Source organism: Cydia pomonella, chromosome 7 (assembly GCF_033807575.1).
Source record: "Cydia pomonella isolate Wapato2018A chromosome 7, ilCydPomo1, whole genome shotgun sequence".
In the NCBI taxonomy this organism is placed as follows: Eukaryota; Metazoa; Arthropoda; class Insecta; order Lepidoptera; family Tortricidae; genus Cydia; species Cydia pomonella.
Window position 1 is genome coordinate 20491595 of NC_084709.1, and position 20555 is coordinate 20512149.

Here is a 20555-nt window from a genome sequence, read left to right on the forward strand (position 1 = left end):
CTCTATAGAAAAACCTGCGTACACATGATCGTTATTACCATACTTAGGACTTTTTCTAGAAAAACGAGGGATTGACTAAATGAAATATCGACATAACTGTTATCGGTAAGCAAAACAAATCTTTTTTTTTTATACTACGACGCTGGCAAACAAGCATACGGCCTAAGCAGTCTCCTTAGCCAATGGACGCCTGCAACTCCAGAAGAGTGACATGCGCGTTGGCGACCCTAACACGCCGCACCCTCGTTGAGCTCTGGTAACATTACTCACCGGCAGGAACACAACACTATGAGTCGGGTCTAGTCTTAATAAAAGAAATATAAAAGACAGTTATAATCAGTTGTTTTCTCTAATAACTCACCAATTTTTTTCCATCCTGTTTATGATTATTTAGTATACTTGACAATTACCTATTATAAGGTAAACGGGGACTAAAAGAATTACCTATTGGTAGCGTCAATGATTTTGTTCTGACTGGCCTGGCCCTTGTTCAGCAGGTCGAGCAGCTCGGAGAGCACCTTGTATCCAGCCTTGACTTGCTTCTTCGACAGTTTACCCAATGGCATCTTTTCTGTGTCGAGCTGAAATAAAAACTCCATGTTTGTGACTTTGTCCTAATGAAATCGTAGATAAATTCCAGCTGCTAGATAAACTACTGCTAGATATGGTAACAACCAAAAGTCATAAATATCAAAAAAGTATTAAACATAAATAAACCTTGTTTAGTTACTAGTGTGTTCCACCATGGCTCTGAACTTGTGGTAGTATTCATTATTTAACTGACAGCGGTATCACAATTAAATGACTTGAAACTTTTTATATAAAGAAAAGATCATCAATATCTGCTTTAAAAAAAAGTATAGTTTACAATTAGGAGTATACAACAGTACAGTCAGCGTCAAATACTTCGTAGCAGTCAAAGTGGCCAAATAGTTCGGTACACCATACTAAATATATGGTGTACCGAACTATTTGGCTACTTTGACTGCTACGAAGTATTTGACGCTGACTGTACAAAAAAACAGTTTGGTCTTAAAAATCTCAGGTCTGTTTTTAAAAAACCTTGAATTGATGAACCCATATTGTGTAACAGTTCTTTGTATAAAATACTATTCCATCCTTATCTACCTATATTGCTGACCAACGTCACTGTCGTCTATTAGCGTTATTCATAAAAGCTACACGCCTCAATTTGCTATTAATCGGTTGTCGTCAATCAGTCATTTTGGCATATACAAATGTAAATTATTTTTTTGCCAGAAACTTGCCAAAATGACTCATCAATAAACTCATATTTATATGTTTCATGACTTTATTGATCTGTCATTTTGTCATACTTTTGGCAAAAGTTTCATTTTTAACACGCTTTTATTAGGTCGACCTGCAGCGGTATCATGGTCGTGTTTTTGTCACTTGTCATATCATGCGTCACGTTCGCACTTACGTATTTGTTAGAGCGTGACAGGTAGGGTGACAAATGATAGACAGCCGACCATCTTAGCCCTGCTGTATGTAACTATGTAATGGAATCTAAGGTAACTAATTTAACCATCTTCCAAGGATCGTAGCGTCATGAAAATTGGCAGCTGTATGTAGTTCTGATGGCAATACAATAATATGGTACTGTCGAACTGATCTGATGATGGAGCCGGAAGATATGAACTGGAACTTCATGATGGAACATAGTATCATAGCTGTGTTTGGATTTGTTAGAAAAGTCTTGTAATAAACTTTGACCACGATTTTTACGTGCATTTATAAATCGTGTTTTTCTAGTGTTTTTTAAACTATTAATTTATTAGTACAAGTTTTTATCGCCGACTGTACTCTTCTTTCCACAGGCAACTAATACTCATTCAGAGGATTCTAACCCCAAACACAAAAGGTTGCGTTGTTTCATCACAGCGTTCCTATGGCCACCTACTGTCTCCATCATCAGATCAGCTCAATAGTACCATAATATTGCATTGTCACCCGACTTACATATGTATGAAAATTTTCAATTTAATCGGAAACCGGGAAGTGGGTCAAATTTAACTTGCAAGATTTGACCCGTACATAGGTACATTGCAAGTTAAATAAAAGCTTGTAAAAAGAAAGGGTTATATCATACATTAACTAATTCAAGCTTTACATGTTTCATGAATAAGCGGGTAAATCTGGGAAATTTTTAAGCAAGCATACCTCGAACTCGAGCAGTGTCTTCTTCATGACAGAAATGTCGAAGATGTGCGTGATGAGCTTCTGGACCGGCATCGGCAGCTTGCAGGCTGTGTCGGTGTGTAGCGGCGCCGCTTTCGACTCCTCTTCGTAGTCCACCTCCACTGGATAGTATGCACCTGGGACCTGAAATAGACAATAAATTATTAGTGCCTGACCGAAACCGAAGGTTCGCTTTTGCTCTAGTTTCGGTCGAAACCGAACTTTCTGCCGAAATCGAAACCAAAAACACTACCGAAAATACAATCTCGTAAGTTTCGGCGCGGCAGTAATGTTCGGCAGTTATTGGAGTTGTTGTTGCATTAGTTGTATGAAACCGAAGCATCATCCGAAACGTGAATTTTATCCGGAAACCTGCCGAAACCGTTTCGATCGGACACTAGAAATTATAGTACAAGTGGTATAAATGAAAACTTTGCCAAATATTGTCAACGTTAGTCAGCGTTTTGCAAAATTCTATTATAGGACGAGATAAGAGACAAGAAAAGACAAGGATTGGGTATATATTGTATTTGGATTTAGTTGCTGTAGAATATACCCATATAAAATTTAACTACATTAGTATTAGCATCAAACATTTAATCAGTAAACAGGCCACGGGGGCACTTTCACATGTCAAATTTTTACAAGCAATAAAAATAACCACAGAGATTTATTTAACTAAAATATTTTATTTTACGACTGGGAGATCCTCAAAAAAAAGGTCTGACTAGACGAGAACATATGCATTTGTTTTGTATCGCTCAATTTTCAAACAAAACATAACCCACTCTTATTCATACACTATCCCCCTCATTCATAAACGTTTACTAAAGCTACTCCCTTCCCGACGGTCCCTTTCTGACGTGTTGGTATGATGGAAAGGGACAACGATTATTATCGGCATCGTAACTTTAGTAGACGTTTATGAATAATGGGGTTTAGGTTTAAATTTCACTAGCAAATTTTGGAATTTTCATCTTACTGGGTTGGGATGTTATATTTTTGTATAGCAAAATTATGCGACATAAATCCAGATAGAGATGACATACCTTCTTAAAGTGTTTCGTGTTGGGATCCCAGTAGTTCTCCGTTTTCTCCTCGAACATCTCCTCAAACTTCATGATGGCCTCGTCCACGGAGCGGCAGTCCTCCAGCTTGTTGCTGCCGATGGTGGTTCCGATGCGGCCCCACGCTCGGAAGAACCAGTACCTGCATTATTCAAATTATTATTAACTAACCTCTGCCATCGACCTTGTCCATGTAAGTCGTTAAACATGCCCTCACCATCTCTTGTACCCCCTTATGGTTATGCAGACTTTATATTTAATTAATTAAAATCCAAAATCCTCCCGTGCCCAGGGATGGAATCGAACCAGCATCCTCTGCTATCGCGGCAGGTGCCTAAGCCCCTCGGCCACCCAGATCACGGCGGCATGGGTCAAATTTTTTCAAGTATATGCGATTTACTGAGGGCTTATGAGGTAAAACAGATGATGAAGTGATTCCGGGTTAACGAAAGAGATGGCGCTGCCAAATAAAAAATAAATATAATAAATATAAGGGCAAATATTTTTTTTTATATTTTAATTTGTGTTATTTTAAGTAGAAACACTACTATATAAATTATAGTCGGGATAAATGTCATATACGAAATAAAGTGAACAAGGCCTCCCGTATAAATTAAAATATTAAAAAAAAAATCTAATTAAAGTCTGGATATATTTGGGTATGCTGTTCTTACATTAACCTTTTCGACGACATTTCAAAGACAAAAGCCACGCCACTCCACTAAGACGCCACGTCACCGAAGTATCAAAACAGAAGTTGAACCCTATGCACGTAGCTCTATGTTGCTCTGTGGTCAGTGACGGATTAATCCGTCGTCGCCGTTGGACTCACGATGCGGAAATATCCGTCATTCTTAAGATACGTACTTTTCCATGTCGTCCGCTTCCAGCACCTGCATCTTGTAGTAGGAGTTCTTCCCCGCCACGATGTCTGTCTTGCCCAGGACCACCGTGTATTTAGTGCCCATAGGGTCGCGGTATACGTGGGCCACGTCCGCTAGACCACTGTCGGGGTCCACAGCTGTACCACCTGTACACAAAATAAATTTTATAATAGCTACTTGATAATGCGTTTGTCGCATGATAAGAGATTTACCCCCTCATTCATAAACGTCTACTAAAGTTACGATGCCGCTAATAATAGTTTGTCCCTTTCCATAATACCAATACGTCGGAAAGGGACAAACGGTTATTAGCGGCATAGTAACTTTAGTAGACGTTTATGAATATTTAAGGGGGTAAGTGTTCACTTTTTTATAGAACCAATTGAAAAAGGGAGAAATAAAAAATTAAGAGGAAAGGGAATGGCTGGTTCTAAATATAAAAGTAGTCCCCAATTTGTGTATGTGTACAAGTATACGCTGTCTTGTGTTTCCTTGTGTTAGCGGCAAAGCCGTGGAAAAGTGGCTAAAATGCATTGGAAAGTGAAGTTTAAATTTACCGCTAAACATGTGCACCTTCAAAAAAGGAATTATAACCATCGTTATTATTTTAAGACGGTTATAAAAGTTAATATCTTAATGATGTCTTGTGAAGAAATAATTATATACCTATTAATATATCGACGAGTTATAGATACAGTCATATGAATTGGCCGTATGCTTGTTTGCCACTGACATGGTATAAAAAAAATTAACATTTTGTGAAGCCCTAGCGTAAAGTAACAGTTTAGGTTTTTACACAAAATATTCTAAATTATTGACTAATATGATTAAATATTGGCACACTGTTGAAGAAAAACTTATAATGAACTGTATAAACCGCCTTTTCACAGTTTTTATGCTGTTATTTTGACAAAATATCGTTAAGAAATAAGTATTTGGCCCTGTGACACTACAATCTGGCACACTACACGACACCACCTTCATTACATTACTTTCATTTTTATTTTAAAAACCACTAAAAAATACGGCAATATGCTCTTGGCCGACTGCGGCCGATTTCTAAATCAAAAATGGTCACGTTTTCTCATATGTAGTCTGCCTCTTTCGCACTCATGAGATGTTCATATACGTGATGGCTTCCCTTTCGCACACTTCATCTGTCTATAAGCGTTACCGTGTAATACTCGTAGGTCTGTGGAGTTAGCAGACGTATGCTTATTATTCTTTTTAGCAAGTTGTTTTACTATAAAATAATACCCACCTTTGAGTTTCAGTTTGGTGGGTCCAGACTTTGAGGACTTGTACAAACTACCAGACTTATGAATCGATTTCCCATCAATTACATCTTGGGGCACTCGCTTTGCAGGCTGTACAAATAAAAAACAAAATAAATAAAATTGTTTTGCATTTTGCAAGTACTAAAAAAATCACTCCAAACTGAACACGAGCAGAGGTTATGTCGTAAAAATAAATGAATAGACACATAAATATACAACTTACATCAGATCCCCAATCAGCAATATTGTGTTCCTTGATCAGCTCGAGAGTCTTGGCTATCGATCCGTTCTCTGGGTCAATCAGATCGAAAAAGCTTGGTTCCACAACCTACAAAAATTATTAATCGTAAATTATTAAGTAATATGATAATTAAATTCTTATTGCCTAAGAAAGAGATGTGTTTGCAGTTGGTGCCAAGCCAAATGACAATGCGCCCAATAGACAGTTTTTTTTTTCTAATCAAACCGCACCAGGGTTTGCATACGGTTTGACGAAATGAGAAAACGATGTGCTGAAGCTTTTAAGATTTGGCTTGGCGCCGACTTCAAACATATCCGTTCCTAGCGCATAAAAAGGAATAATATTTTATTTGAAGTCAGTATTTTTTTTTTTTAGTCTTTTTTGGGTTCCGTAGCCAAATGGCAAAAAACGGAGCCCTTATGGATTCGTCATGTCTGTCTGTCTGTCTATGTCACAGCCACGTTTTTCCGAAACTATAAGAACTATACTTTGAAACTTGGTAAGTAGATGCATTCTGTGAACCGCATTAAGATTTTCACACAAAAATAGAAAAAAAAAAACAATAAATTTTGGGGGTTCCCCATAGTTAGAACTGAAACTCAATTTTTTTTTTCATCTAACCCATACGTGTGGGGTATCTATGGCTAGGTCTTCAAAAATGATATTGGGGTTTCTAATATCATATTTTTCTAAACTGAATAGTTTGCGCAAGAGACACTTCCAAAGTGATAAAATGTGCCCCCCCCCCCCCCCATCCAATTGGTTTGAACGAGATCTAGTAAGTAGTTTTTTTTAATACGTCATAAATGGCCCGGAACCCTTCATGGGCGATTCCGACTCGCACTTGGCCGCTTTTTTTATCCTCAGCTGTTTGGCCAGCGTGTAACCATACGATAAATAAATAACCGTTCAAATTTTGGCGACCATACTAACCAAAAGAAGCACAGAACTACTACTAAGAAGAGTAATTTATTCTACAACTTGAACATACCTCGATATCAGCCCTCTGTACCTCCTCCATCTTGCTGTTCATCTTCTCGAGCTCATCCTTAGAAGACACAACAGCAGCCAGTGTATCAGTGATCTTGCTGGTGACCAGCCCGCCCAGCTTAAGGATGCGGTGTTTCAGCTTCTCCTTATCAGTCTTCAGCTTGCCATACATGAAGAATTGGAGGTTCTTCAGTGGTGGGATTGGAATGTTTTTTTTTATTCTGAGGACAAATGGTTTCGTTTCTCAAAAAGGACTCAAAATCCAAATTACTTAGCTATTATGATTTTAATCTATATAGAATAGATATTAAAGCCGTTTTTAGGGTTCCGTAGTCAACTAGGAACCCTTATAGTTTCGCCATATCCGTCTGTCTGTCTATCCGAGGCTTTGCTCCGTGGTCGTTAGTGCTAGAAAGCTGAAATTTGGCATAGATATATAAATCAATAAAGCCGACAAAGTCGTACAATAAAATCTATAATTTTTTTTTTTTAGGGTACCTCCCCTACACGTAAAGTGGGGGTGAACATTTTTTTTTGCTTCAACCCTACAGTGTGGGATATCGTTGGAAAGGTCTTTCAAAACTAATAGTGGTCTTCAACAAACATTTCTTGATAAATTGAATATATTCGAAGATAATTGCTCCGAAAGAAAAAAAAATGTGTCCCCCCCCCCTCTAACTTTTGAACCATAGGTCCAAAAAATATGAAAAAAATCTTGGAAGTAGAGCTTAAGAAAGACATTAAATGAAAACTATAGCGGATATGATCAATTTAGCTGTTTTTGAGTTATCGCAAAGTTTCCCCTTCATAGTAAAAAGCCGTACACCCACAGTTCATCCCTTGGTTAACAATCTACCATACTTTAAGCTCCAGTTTAGTTTATTGTGACGGAAGAGTAACTGCGGAACCCTACTCTGAGCATGGCCCGACATGCTCTTGGCCGGTTTTTTAATAAAGTTTACTTAGGGTTATTTAAGCTCAAGGTTTAATTTCTTTCATTCAGTATGGGTGGTTTCAGTAGTCAACTACACAATAGCATTGTTCTAAAAATTAAGGTACGATCCGAAAAATTCACTCGACTCTTAATGAAAACTTTACATGCTTTGTTGCTATGAAATATAAATGTAGGTGAGAAAAGAAAAGCTGCTTTCTTGTAACGGCATCTTACGCGCACTTATAAATGCGAGCGAGATGCCTAATGAGAGTTATAAGACAACTAATGATTGCACTTCGTAAGCGGAAATCAGTGTTACAGGGTGATTCAAGGTCGTATGAAATAAAATTAAAACCATATAAAAATATTAAAACCAAATCTGCATCCTTACCTATTGGAAACAACTATATTTGCAACTTACTCGTCTTTAGGCTCTTCTTTCTTGACAATGATCTGCGGCGGCGGCGCGTTGTCGAAGACTCGCACGCCCTTCTTGGGCTTGAACCTTTTGAAGGGCGCGCCGTCCTTGAACGCGGCGGGCACCTTCATTGGTTTGCGCTTCGGCTCTTTAGTCACGTAGCTGCATTTTGTCCATTCGGATATACTACCTGAAAATATCTAATTATAGTGGACTGGCTTTTTTAATTTAAAAATAGCACAGGTAACATTTGTTTTGTTTATTATATTTGGATGGATCAACTTTATTGTTGTTATTCTGTACTGTCAGCTAGGCGACAATAGTAGCATGCTAAGTAGATGACAATAAATAGAAATAACTGCCATAAAAATGTATGTTTGGTTAATTTAAATACAATGAAACCAGGATTTTAAAAGTGAAACAGGCGACCGTAACCCTGTCGACAAGTGACAAGAAAAAATTGATTCACACATTTTCTTTTTTTTATTGCTGCAAAACTATTTATCTATAATAAATTTAGCTTCATATTCCGAATAGAAAAAATCCTGTCGTCAGATCTGTTCATGACGTAATTGAAATATTTGAAAAATGAAGCGTGCAGATATTGAAGATTGCAAAGGGCTAAAGAGACTGGACATAGCTACTCCTCACATTGGCGCAAAACTGAACACAAGAGTCACAGAAGAGAAGAATGATCTTATTTATAAAGGAGATGGATGGGAGGATATATAACAATAGATAAGGCTGGTTTTAGCGTCGCCCTGCCAATCCGCACCGGACCAACATGTATGAAGTTCAGGGAGCGGTTTAGAGTAAAACTGACGGCGCGCAGACATGAACTTATTACAATTGGTCGGTGCGGATAGCAACGCACCGACGGTCAGCGCGACACTAAAACCAGCCTAAGAGTTATCCCCGGAAAATGGTATTTTACTTAGGAAGAAAAGTTTTAATGGTAATACGAACGTTGCTGTTTTCTGAATAAATAAACATTAAAATATATATATTCAGGTGTAGGGTAACAAATGTCTGGCTATGCCGCCTTCGCTCGGCCCCGGAAAAAGGGGAAAGCCTTGGAGATGCTGGCTGGACGTAGCGTGTCAATGGTCTTATGGGTCTTACTAAAGAGGATGGCGAAGACCGTGCGAAGTGGAGGAGGAAAACTAGGAAAGCGAAGCCTGGGTTCAGAAGTAATAGATAAGACAGAGATTATATTAAGGGTATACCTGTACACTTGTAACCGAAGGTATCGAGCACAAGCTGGTCCTTGCACTCGGGACAAGGTTCGAGCGCCCCGAACGCCATAATATCGGCCAGCAGGTCACGCAACTGCGAGTTACATAAAAGGAATATTAAACACATTTATCGCACTAGACCCGTTTATGACATTAAATACGTGTACAAACGTGTATTGTAGAAACAGTCTACGAGAAAATCGTGCTTCAAATTTTAACAGTGATACTAGATGGCGTTTTAAGGCGAATATTTTATGATAACTGAATTGTCAAACCAAATTTTGGCAATAATCATATAATTATATTATCGCATGTAGCGACCAGAATGACCTCGATGTCTTTCTTGCTGTAATCACTCAGGCCATTCCCTGTACTTGAAAAACAGCTTATTTTGATTCTTACCTCATCATTGTCAGGCACAACCTTCTGGTCATTAGCTTCCCGAATGTTCTAGATTTCTTTTTTGCTGTAATCACTCAGGGCATTCCTGTACCTAAAGAACAGCTTGTTTTGTTTCTTACCTCTTCATTTCCAGACACAGCTTCCTGGTTATTAGCTTCCAGAATGTCGTGGTCTTGGTGTTATCACTTAGGGCATTCCTGTCCTTGAAGAACAGCTTGTTTTGATTTATTCCTCGTCATTGCCAGACACAACTTCCTGGTTATTAGTTTCTGCTATAATCACTCGGGGCATCCCTATATTTCAAGAATAGCTTGTTTTGATTCTTACCTCATCATTGCTGGGCACAACCTTCTGGTTATTAGCTTCCAGAATGCCCTGGATATCTTTTTTGCTGTAATCACTCAGGGCATTCTTTCCTAGGGTTTGCAATTGAATCCGAGACTCTTCCCATACATTTCAGATCTGTTGTGCAAAACTTATTCTTACCTCATCTTTGCCGGGCACCACCTTCTGGTTATTAGCTTCCAGAATGTCCTGGATATCTTTCTTTTTGTAATCACTCAGGGCATCCCTATATTTGAAGAACAGCTTGTTTTGAGCTACAATTTTCTTTTCTAGTTCCTTTTCTTCTTCTAACTCTTTCTCATCCTTTGGTTCTGCTTTTAGTTTCTTTATTGGAACTTCTTCACCCTTTAGTGGTCTAAAACAAAAGACTAAAACTATAAAAAAGACAAGTTTCTTTGGAACGCCACGCCTATCGTGTGTATCGGGCATATTGGACTATAGCCACGCGCGTTAATTAGGCGGTTCACACAGAGCGAGCGAGCGAGCACCTACGTGCGAGGCAATTTCCTCGCGCACAAAACGGCCAGTGTAGACGTGTCTCGGCCGAGGCAGAGCGCACATTTTCCTCGGGTGAGCGCGACCTTGGCCGAGCCGCTCGGTGTCGGTTTTTCGGCGGCTCACAGGCGCCTCAGTCGTTTGCCGCGCGCTGGTCGAGACGTGTTTGTTTGGTGCGCGTGGTTATTTTGTTCCGTACATCAAATTGGAAAAAATGAATAAAGACTATTGTTGCAAATTAATATCCTTTTACGTAGCAAACACATGATATGATAGGCTAGAGATCCCAACTATATGAATAGGTGATTTAGGGAGGATCGATGTTTAATTTCATTTAAAATTTAATAAATAGACTGAGACTGGTGTACGAGTCTTCCATCGTTAAATATGGCTGCGTGGGAAGCACCACCTCCCTAAAAGTGAAACCTTTCTTCAATTTGTGTCTTGCCATTAAAGTTTTACGTGTAATTGTGAACATAACAAGTCGAATCACTCCTTTTTATAAAATGCGTTTAAAATTCATCTTGTCGTTGTTCGTTTTCGTTAAGAGCCCTTAATCCTTGGAGCGTTCTCCGATTTCACGAAATAACGCTCGATAGATGGCGTTGGCGCTCGGTACGCGAGCGCCGGCAACGCGACGCGCGTTTCAATGCAGACTAGAATAATCTTGATAGTTTTCAATATAATTTCAAGCAACATTAATTTTAGTGTCATATGATATCATATGGGCACTCTTTATTTTATTGTATATGCACAGTAGTTTTTTTTTTAATGTACACTACTACTAAGTGTACAGACTACAGAGTGTACTATAACCCTTGCTCTTTATTCTGTCTCTTTCACACCAATGGAAAATGAAGAAGTTACTAAATGACTGCAGGTATAAATAAAGTATATTAGTGCGATAGAGAGACAGATAGTGTTTCGTTGTCGTATCGTAAACGATTGGCATGTTGGCCACACACTTGCTTAGTGCCTAGCTAAAATACCAATCGTTTGCGTATATTAGTGCGATAGAGAGAGAGTAGTGTTTCGTTGTCGTATCGTAAACGATTGGCATGTTGGCTACGCACCCGTGATACCTAGCCAAGAAGCCAATCGATTGCGCATATTAGTGCGATAGAGAGACAGATAGTGTTTCCTTGTCGTATCGTAAACGTTTGGCATGTTGGCTACGCACCCATGCTGCCCAGCCAAGATGCCAATCGTTTGTGCATATTAGTACGAGAGAGAGACAGATAGTGTTTCGTTGTCGTATCGAGTGGCATGGTGGCTACGCACCCATGCTGCGTAGTCAAGATGCCAATCGTTTGCGCACATTAGTGCTATAGAGTTTCAGTGTTATTTGAAATCACGTTAGGGTTTGTATTATTATTTTTGACCCGAATGAAGTCCATCCAGGTTCTTATGATGGAGTCAGGAGTTGGTCACCAGAACTCCTAATCTATTCATTATAATTCCATCGTGCTTGGGCTCAAAAGATTTGCCCTGACGAACACCATCGATCTAGATGAGGTCCAGGGTCTCATGACGGAGTCAGGAGTTGGTCACCAGAACTCCCCAGAACTCCTAATCTACTCATCATAACTCCATCGAGTTTGGGCTCAATAGATTTACCCTGATGAGCACCATCAATCTAGATGAAGTCCAGGGTCTCATGATGGAGTCAGGAGTAGGTCACTAGAACTCCTAATCTACTCATTATAATTCCATCATATTCGAGCTCAATAAATTTGCCCTGACGAGTACCATCGATCTAAATGAAGTCCAGGGTCTCATGATGGAGTCAGGAGTTGGTCACCAGAACTCCTAATCTACTCATTATAATTCCATCGTGTTTGGGCTCAAAAGATTTGCCCTGACGAGTACCATGAGATCTAGATGAAGTCCAGGGTCTCATGATGGAGTCAGGAGTTGGTCACCATAATTCCTAATCTACTCATCATAACTCCATCGTGTTTGGGCTCAATAGATTTGCCCTCACGAGCACCATCAATCTAGATGATGTTCAGGGTCTCATGATGGAGTCAGGAGTTGGTCACTAGAACTCCTAATCTACTCATTATAATTCCATCGTGTTTGGGCTCAAAAGATTTGCCCTGACGAGTACCATCGATCTAGATGAAGTCCAGGGTCTCACGATGGAGTCAGGAGTTGGTCACCAGAACTCCTAATCTACTCATTATAATTCCATCGTGTTTGGGCTCAAAAGATTTGCCCTGACAAGTACCATCGATCTAGATGAAGTCCAGGGTCTCATGATGGCGTCAGGAGTTGGTCACCATAATTCTTAATCTACTCATCATAACTCCATCGTGTTTGGGCTCAATAGATTTGCCCTCACGAGCACCATCAATCTAGATGATGTTCAGGGTCTCATGATGGAGTCAGGAGTTGGTCACTAGAACTCCTAATCTACTCATTATAATTCCATCGTGTTTGGGCTCAAAAGATTTGCCCTGACGAGTACCATCGATCTAGATGAAGTCCAGGGTCGCATGATGGAGTCAGGAGTTGGTCACCATAATTCCTAATCTACTCATCATAACTCCTTCGTGTTTGGGCTCAATAGATTTGCCCTCACGAGCACCATCAATCTAGATGATGTTCAGGGTCTCATGATGGAGTCAGGAGTTGGTCACTAGAACTCCTAATCTACTCATTATAATTCCATCGTGTTTGGGCTCAAAAGATTTGCCCTGACGAGTACCATCGATCTAGATGAAGTCCAGGGTCTCATGATGGAGTCAGGAGTTGGTCACCAGAACTCGTAATCTATTTATCATAACTCCATTATGTTTGGGCTCAATAGATTTACTCCGACAAGCACCATCAAATTACCATTATGATGAATAGATTAGGAGTTCTGGTGACCAACTACTGAGTCCATCATGAGACCCTCGACTTAATCTAGATCGATGGTGCTCGTCAGGGCAAATCTTTTGAGCCCAAACACGTTGGAATTATAATGAGTAGATTAGGAGTTCTAGTGACCAACTCCTGACTCCATCATGAGACCCTGAACTTTATCTAGATTGATGATGCTCGTCAGGGCAAATCTATTGAGCCCAAACACGATGAGGTTATGATGAGTAGTTTAGGAGTTCTGGTGACCAACTTCTGACTCCATCATGAGACCCTGGACCTCATCTAGATCGATGGTGTTCATCAGGGCAAATCTATTGAGCCCAAACACGATGGAGTTATGATGAGTAGATTAGGAGTTCTGGTGACCAACTCCTGACTCCATCATGAGACCCTGGACCTCATCTAGATCGATGGTGCTCATCAGGGCAAATCTTTTGAGCCCAAACACGTTGGAATTATAATGAGTAGATTAGGAGTTCTAGTGACCAACTCCTGACTCCATCATGAGACCCTGGACTTTATCTAGATTGATGATGCTCGTCAGGGCAAATCCATTGAGCCCGAACACGATGAGGTTATGATGAGTAGATTAGGAGTTCTGGTGACCAACTCCTGACTCCATCATGAGACCCTGGGCCTCATCTAGATCGATGGTGTTCATCAGGGCAAATCTATTGAGCCCAAACACGATGGAGTTATGATGAGTAGATTAGGAGTTCTGGTGACCAGCTCCTGACTCCATCATGAGACCCTGGACCTCATCTAGATTGATGGTGCTCGTCAGGGCAACTCTATTGAACCCAAAGACGATGGAGTTATGATGAGTAGATTAGGAGTTCTGGTGACCAGCTCCTGACTCCATCATGAGACCCTGGACCTCATCTAGATTGAAGGTGCTCATCAGGGCAACTCTGTTGAGCCCAAACACGATGGAATTATAATGAGTAGATTAGGAGTTCTAGTGACCAACTCCTGACTCCATCATGAGACCCTGGACCTCATCTAGATCGATGGTGTTCGTCAGGGCAAATCTTTTGAGCCCAAACATGATGGGATTATAATTAGTAGATTAGGAGTTCTGGTGACCAACTCCTGACTCCATCATGAGAACTTGGACTTCATCCGGGTCAAAAATAATAATGCAAACCCTAACGTAATTTCAAGTGAAAATGCGTTTTTCAGAAAATCGCAGCCAAATAACACTAGACCTTACTCATAGTGTTGTGTTCCTGCCGGTGAGTAAGGTTGCCAGAGCTCAACGAGGGGCGGGAGGGGGTTAGGGTCGGCAACGCGCATGTAACTCCTCTGGAGTTGCAGGCGTACATATGCGGGCCGTATGCTTGTTTGCCACCGACTTAGTATTAAAAAAAAAGTAACACTGAAAATCCATCAATAAGCGAGTCTGTTAGGCATACTGTAAAAAATGAACTTTTATTAAGATTTTCTAATCGCAGTATATAGCACTTCTCGGAACTCCGTAGCTGATTACGATCGCAACGAATGCCTGACAATCGAGCACAGGTCTGTCCTCTAAGCGCGCTCCGCGCGGACTGAGAGCGGGGCGTCGCTGCTGCGTGATTTATACGTGTTTTAAAAAAATATAAATTTACGGCAATGTAGGTCCCATAGTTACGATTTTTTTTTTATAGGTTAACATAAAGTTACAGTTTGCTATAATATTATTTTTAAAGCAAAATATGCGTACAATTTGCGGAAATAAAATATAATAAAACCCTGTTTTCGCCAAAAAAATGAAGAAAACTCGGAAGGTATTTTATCAGTTTTTTCAAATGAATCTTCGATTGTTAATCATTCCAGCCCCTCGTACGAGATATGTTGAATCAAATTGTAGTCATTCATGTACCAAATGATTCTTGTTTATAGCAAAATTGAGAACCGAAACGCCACATCTCACTGCAAAATTTGGAAAAGACTCCCAAAAAACCTCATTAAAAAAGAGGTTTAAAAGAGAAAATGAAAATTTGAACTGTTGGAGCCCCTAGTTTAGGAAACGATTATTTAAGTACGTTATCAGTTTTTGAATAAATACTAATAGTTACGTCGTAATCTTGAATGAAAAAGGAAGCATTTTACAAAATACGCTCGTCTGTAGGAATAAGGACTCTTAAAACAAGACATTCGTCGAAAGTAAAACATACACGAGCCACGGCAGTGAATATGTGCAGCACCAAATGAATTGAACAGCTGACTGAGGGTCGCCATCTTGCCGAGCAAATTGGCTTGGTTGAGGCAAACGTGCTGAGGCAAAAGGTATACGAGCACGCGACCGCGCGAGGCCCGTCGTTTGCCGCGCGAGGAAATTTCCTCGCGAGGCTGCTCGCTCTGTGTGGAACCCCCCTAAAGGGGTAATTTTAGAACGGTATTTTTCAACTCACGGTATACGGTGCTCACAAAACTTTAGACAAATTGAAAAAAATAATACAGGTTACCCACAGTGGAGGGAAAATACGTCTCTAAATGTCAAGAGAATCACATCATGAACACTTATTGAACAGGTTGAAAAATCCTGTCTCTCTTTTTCTCCCTATGTCCTTACTACAGAAGCAACCTCATCATTTTCTACTACACTCACTTAATTGCTTCCTTAACCATTTTCTGGTCATCCTTCTTCAAGGTCTTGAAGCCCGGCAGGTCCTCCCCGCCAGCCATGTAGAGCAGCTCGCCCCGCGCCTCGGCGAAGCAATTGACATGGTGCCATAGTGGCTGCCCACCATATTTCTGGCCGATTTCTGTGTCATACACAGTTTTCGAAATACGGACTTCATCCTGTTAATATAAATTGAAAGCATCATTTAAATTTTAAGAGGAAATGCCTGCTGTAACAACTTGCCTACCACTGGTAACAACTTGGTGGTAACAAGTGGGAATAACCCAGTAATTCGTGTCGTATCTGCGGCTGCGGCCTAACCTAACCTTTCCTTGTGAGAGTTGACTGGTGAAGTTATCAGTCAGAGACTACGGAGGAGAATGTCAATCATGAAAAATCCTGTTTTGCAAAAGCAGGGGGATATATGCCTATTAGATAGCCTTTGCATTTTAATTGTTGAAATAGATATTAAAAAATTATACCTTACAAATCTTAATTTCACAGTGTTTGCAGGTAGCTCTGCTCGACTTGGAGTACTCTATGAAGAAATCTTTGAGGGCTGCAAGACTCGCAGCAGCAGAAGCATCCCCGTTGGCTCTCTTTTTACCCTTGCCTTTGCCTTTTTCTACTGGCATCACTATGCCAGTTAGGTTTTCTGTATACAAAAACGTTATATTGAAAATATAGTAGAATTTGGCTAAATGTGAAGTATGGCCAAAGGTATGATGATCGGGGCTTACGCATAACAACTCATTAGTATTGAACTTACTGGAGCATTGTAAATAGTAAATATTGCATTGCATAAATTTGCATCCATTGCCTACTCATATACAAAGATGAATTATCAAAAAGGAATTTGTTACTGTATCTATAAACCTATGTTGTAACATAGTTGTGTGTTGTTGGTCTTACACTTTATTATTCTTTGTATTCTATTTCAGTGTCTTAACCTGTGTGTCCCATATAAAAGAAAAAAAAAACAATAGGAAGGACATAAAAGGGATTTGATGAAGACCAATTAGACTAAAACATGCTACTCCGAAATTAAGGTTTCTACAGACTTTGCGACACATGGCTTACAATAGATACTATAGGAGAAACAAATTCAATTGATTGACCAAATGCTGTAATGTATTGCAAATGGCATGGCATACAATTAGTGCCATTGGGGAGGTGGTCTTCAGGGCGGAATGAGTATGACTGGAACGGTCCTTATGCACATGAAGAATAAGGACCCTTCTCTATGTATAATTAGCTACTTTGGAATGAATGATGGATATGTTAAGAAGGATCTGTAACTCATGATTTTACTCATCACACAAAGACAAGCCTGCATGAATAAGAAGTGGATAAATTGAACATACAATTTACTAGAAGCATTCAACAAAAGGGTCTACTTTGTTGGGAATGTGATGTGTATGTCACCTAGTTTAATAACCTGTAGAAATCTGACAATCCCCGCAGACATTTTCTCATCAACAGAGTGGTCAAAGAGTGGAACAAACTACCAGAAGACGTGGTCTCAGCACTGAATGTCAATCAGTTTAAGAACAGGCTAGTCAAATACTTAACCAGCGCAAAGAATACATTTTAAGTGAAGATCACTTAGATACGGGCAACTATCAGTTATTTCAACTGCCTGCCTGACTAATAATAAATAAAAATAATATTTTTATCTTATTAACTTTAGGTAGCAGGCTGCAATGGCTATGAATTTCGATTCTTTTTGTATGGCATGAGTACACATGGCTCTACTATCAGTAACTAATTTAGAAATGATATTCCATTGTATACCTTGTACTTGTACAATAAATTCTACAATAGAAAGAGATTTCAAAATGAGTTACTGCCCTTATGCTTAGTTGGTAGTCTAGCTCTACTAATTCGTTGTATTTTTAGAGTAGCTGCATCTATACCTATATATAACTATAGTTGCAATTGCTCCAGCTGACCTTATAGAATATCACTCATTAAAATTATTAATTGGTACTGCAATATTATATAGTCAGCAAAGCTAACTCTGCATACATCTTACAGTGACAGAATGTGGAATACCATCATAAATGTCAAATTCCTAAGGAAATATGTTAATATTCCAAAAATTTACACTTCGTAATTGGTGCTGACTCTAGGCAAGTAAAGACAAGATTTTTCTGTTAGTGTACACAGTATGAATGTTTAAAACCACCATGACATCATTGATTTAGCATTTCTAGCAAAATTTTACTAATGTTAATGGACTGCAAGCATTAGCAATAGCATTTAGAACAACAAATAGATGCAGCAAAGGACAAAAAATTCTCCCAACTCAACATCAATAAATGATTACAATTAGTAATATATTATGGATTGATCAACAGATTAATTGTAGTCAATAATGCAATTAAAGGAAGATAAAATTACCAATTGCTTCCTTGATCCTCTTTTGGTCACCATGCCGCAGTTTATTAAAGTTCCCGATGTCGCTCGCGATCTTCGGTCGTTGCTTTCTGAAGAAACACTCTTCATGGTGCCAGTTATGTTGTTTTCCATCATGAAACGCGGACTACAAAATGAATTCGATTAGTCCCTCTTTTCAGCGTTACTCTTAGCCAGAAAGTCGACTCTTATTAAAAAATATAAGGTGTATAATGCATACCTGCACCATAACCGCGATTCTTAATGCTCCTTGGTCAATCTTTTGTTTACACCCTTTGCAACCGGCCCGCCCTGTTTTAGCATACTCCGCTTGATAAGGTAATTCAGCCATTTTTCACCAAGAAATTAATAACAGGAAACTTCTATCCAAGAGTTAAAAAACAGATGGACAAACACGACGACCAAGATGAGGAAAATATAACGAACTTTGACAATTTGACAACTGAAAATACCAAGAAGGCGCGCCGGCAGTGTACCGCCGGCTCGAACGGGGTTGCCAGGTGAGTGGAAGTGAATTATCGTACTTAAGTGACGAATTATTGTACGGTGGAAAATATTATCGTACACTTATTATAATAAATGTCCAATAAACATTTCAAAACAACTTAGATAACCCAATTTTCATTTCATGTTGCAAAAAATTGTTCTAATTTAAGTAGGAATACATAGTCCGGCAAGCAATTTCCATCTGTAGAAAAAGGCGGCAGATTTAAAAAATGTAAGCGCGAAGGATTGTTCTCCCATAGCAAATTTTAATTTCCCGCCTTTTTCTACTGACAAAGTTATTTGACAGACTATATATAACTTCCTTCATCCTTTTTTGTAGTTACTCAAAATACAATAATATTTTCAAATAAAGGGCCCTCCACACTCGTGCGCGAATCGAGCGCGAAGCCGCGAACGCGAGTGTGGAGGGCCCTCGCGTTGATTTCGCAGATTGTTCACACCTTCGCGCCTTATTCCCCGTTTTTTGTCGGTATTTGGCCCGCGTCAAAGGAGACGCGAAACGCGAACTTGCAAGACTCCTGTGAAGTATGTTCTACTTTAACATACCTTCTTATTTTTAGAAGACTAATTGTCTATGACAGTCGTTGCCGTGGAGGCAATTATCTAAGGAAAAATATGTCTGTCAAATGAAACATCAATATTCTCAAAAACATATTTAATTGTACTAAGACTTGTTAAATATATAATTATAAAATGCTTCAGTTTCTTCTATTATGAATAAACAAAGTTCTCGCTTACGCCACAGTCATACTACAAGTTGAGATCTTTATATGGTAGCAGAGGTGAAACTGTGAGTACCAAGTCGAAATGTCGAACATAAAAATCGATCCACTCACAAAGAATAATTACGACACTTGGGTAATTCAAGCCGAAGCCGTCCTAGTACGACATAAATTATTTAAATATGTTGAGAAAGCCTTGACTGCTGATGCATCTGCCGATGAAAAAGAAAAGGATAGATTAGCGAAATCTGAGCTCATCCTTATTATCGCTCCGTCCGAGCTTAAACAAATTAAAAACTGCGGCACTGCAAAACAAGTATGGGACAAATTAAAGAATACTTATGCCAGTACGGGACCTGCTCGTAAAGCGACCCTACTTAAACAGCTGATCCTGACTAAATTAGACAACCAAGATGTACGAGCACACTTGAACAAGTTTATGGACACAGTTGACAAGCTGGCTGATATGGATGTTACTATAAACGAAGACTTATTAACCATCATGATGTTATACAGTCTTTCCCCCGAATATGAGAACTTCAGAGTCGCTATAGAAACGCGTGACACTCTTCCTAAGCCAGATGAGCTTAAAACGAAAATACTAGAAGAGTTTGAAGCCCGTCATAACCATAACATGACCAATGACGACGAACCTGGATCCTCATATCAAGAAGAAGCTTTATACGCTTCCTGTCGAATCTGCAAACGAAGAGGTAACATCTTCAAACGCAAAACACATAAAATCTGTACAAGCTGCTGGAAGAAAAGTAATGAGAAACCTCAACAACAAAAACAAAATTCTACATCTCATCAAAACCACATCGCTACGCAGCAGTGTCTTCTAACAAAAAATGAGAAGCCTGAAAACAGCACATGGATTGTGGACAGCGGCTGCACCTCTCACATGACTTACCAACGAGACCTGTTTAAGAACATTGAGAA

At 39.5% G+C, this 20555-nt stretch overlaps 1 protein-coding gene across 2 annotated transcripts in view; it reads right to left on the reverse strand.

Annotated features, from left to right (window-relative positions):
• LOC133520101 (poly [ADP-ribose] polymerase) overlaps positions 1 to 19021 on the reverse strand; it is a 214628-nt gene extending 195607 nt beyond the window's left edge. For both annotated transcript variants that reach the window (XM_061854409.1, XM_061854408.1), the window contains exons 1-14: positions 18605 to 19021; positions 18370 to 18511; positions 16449 to 16621; positions 15952 to 16145; positions 10137 to 10350; positions 9240 to 9342; positions 8017 to 8203; positions 6663 to 6882; positions 5654 to 5758; positions 5415 to 5520; positions 4137 to 4299; positions 3252 to 3411; positions 2185 to 2346; positions 445 to 581 (exon numbers count right to left, since the gene is read on the reverse strand). In XM_061854409.1, the coding sequence (XP_061710393.1) occupies positions 445 to 581; positions 2185 to 2346; positions 3252 to 3411; positions 4137 to 4299; positions 5415 to 5520; positions 5654 to 5758; positions 6663 to 6882; positions 8017 to 8203; positions 9240 to 9342; positions 10137 to 10350; positions 15952 to 16145; positions 16449 to 16621; positions 18370 to 18511; positions 18605 to 18715 (2177 nt within the window). In that variant the 5' untranslated portion in view covers positions 18716 to 19021. The remainder of the gene's footprint in view (positions 1 to 444; positions 582 to 2184; positions 2347 to 3251; positions 3412 to 4136; positions 4300 to 5414; positions 5521 to 5653; positions 5759 to 6662; positions 6883 to 8016; positions 8204 to 9239; positions 9343 to 10136; positions 10351 to 15951; positions 16146 to 16448; positions 16622 to 18369; positions 18512 to 18604) is intronic.
• Positions 19022 to 20555: the final 1534 nt, after the last annotated feature.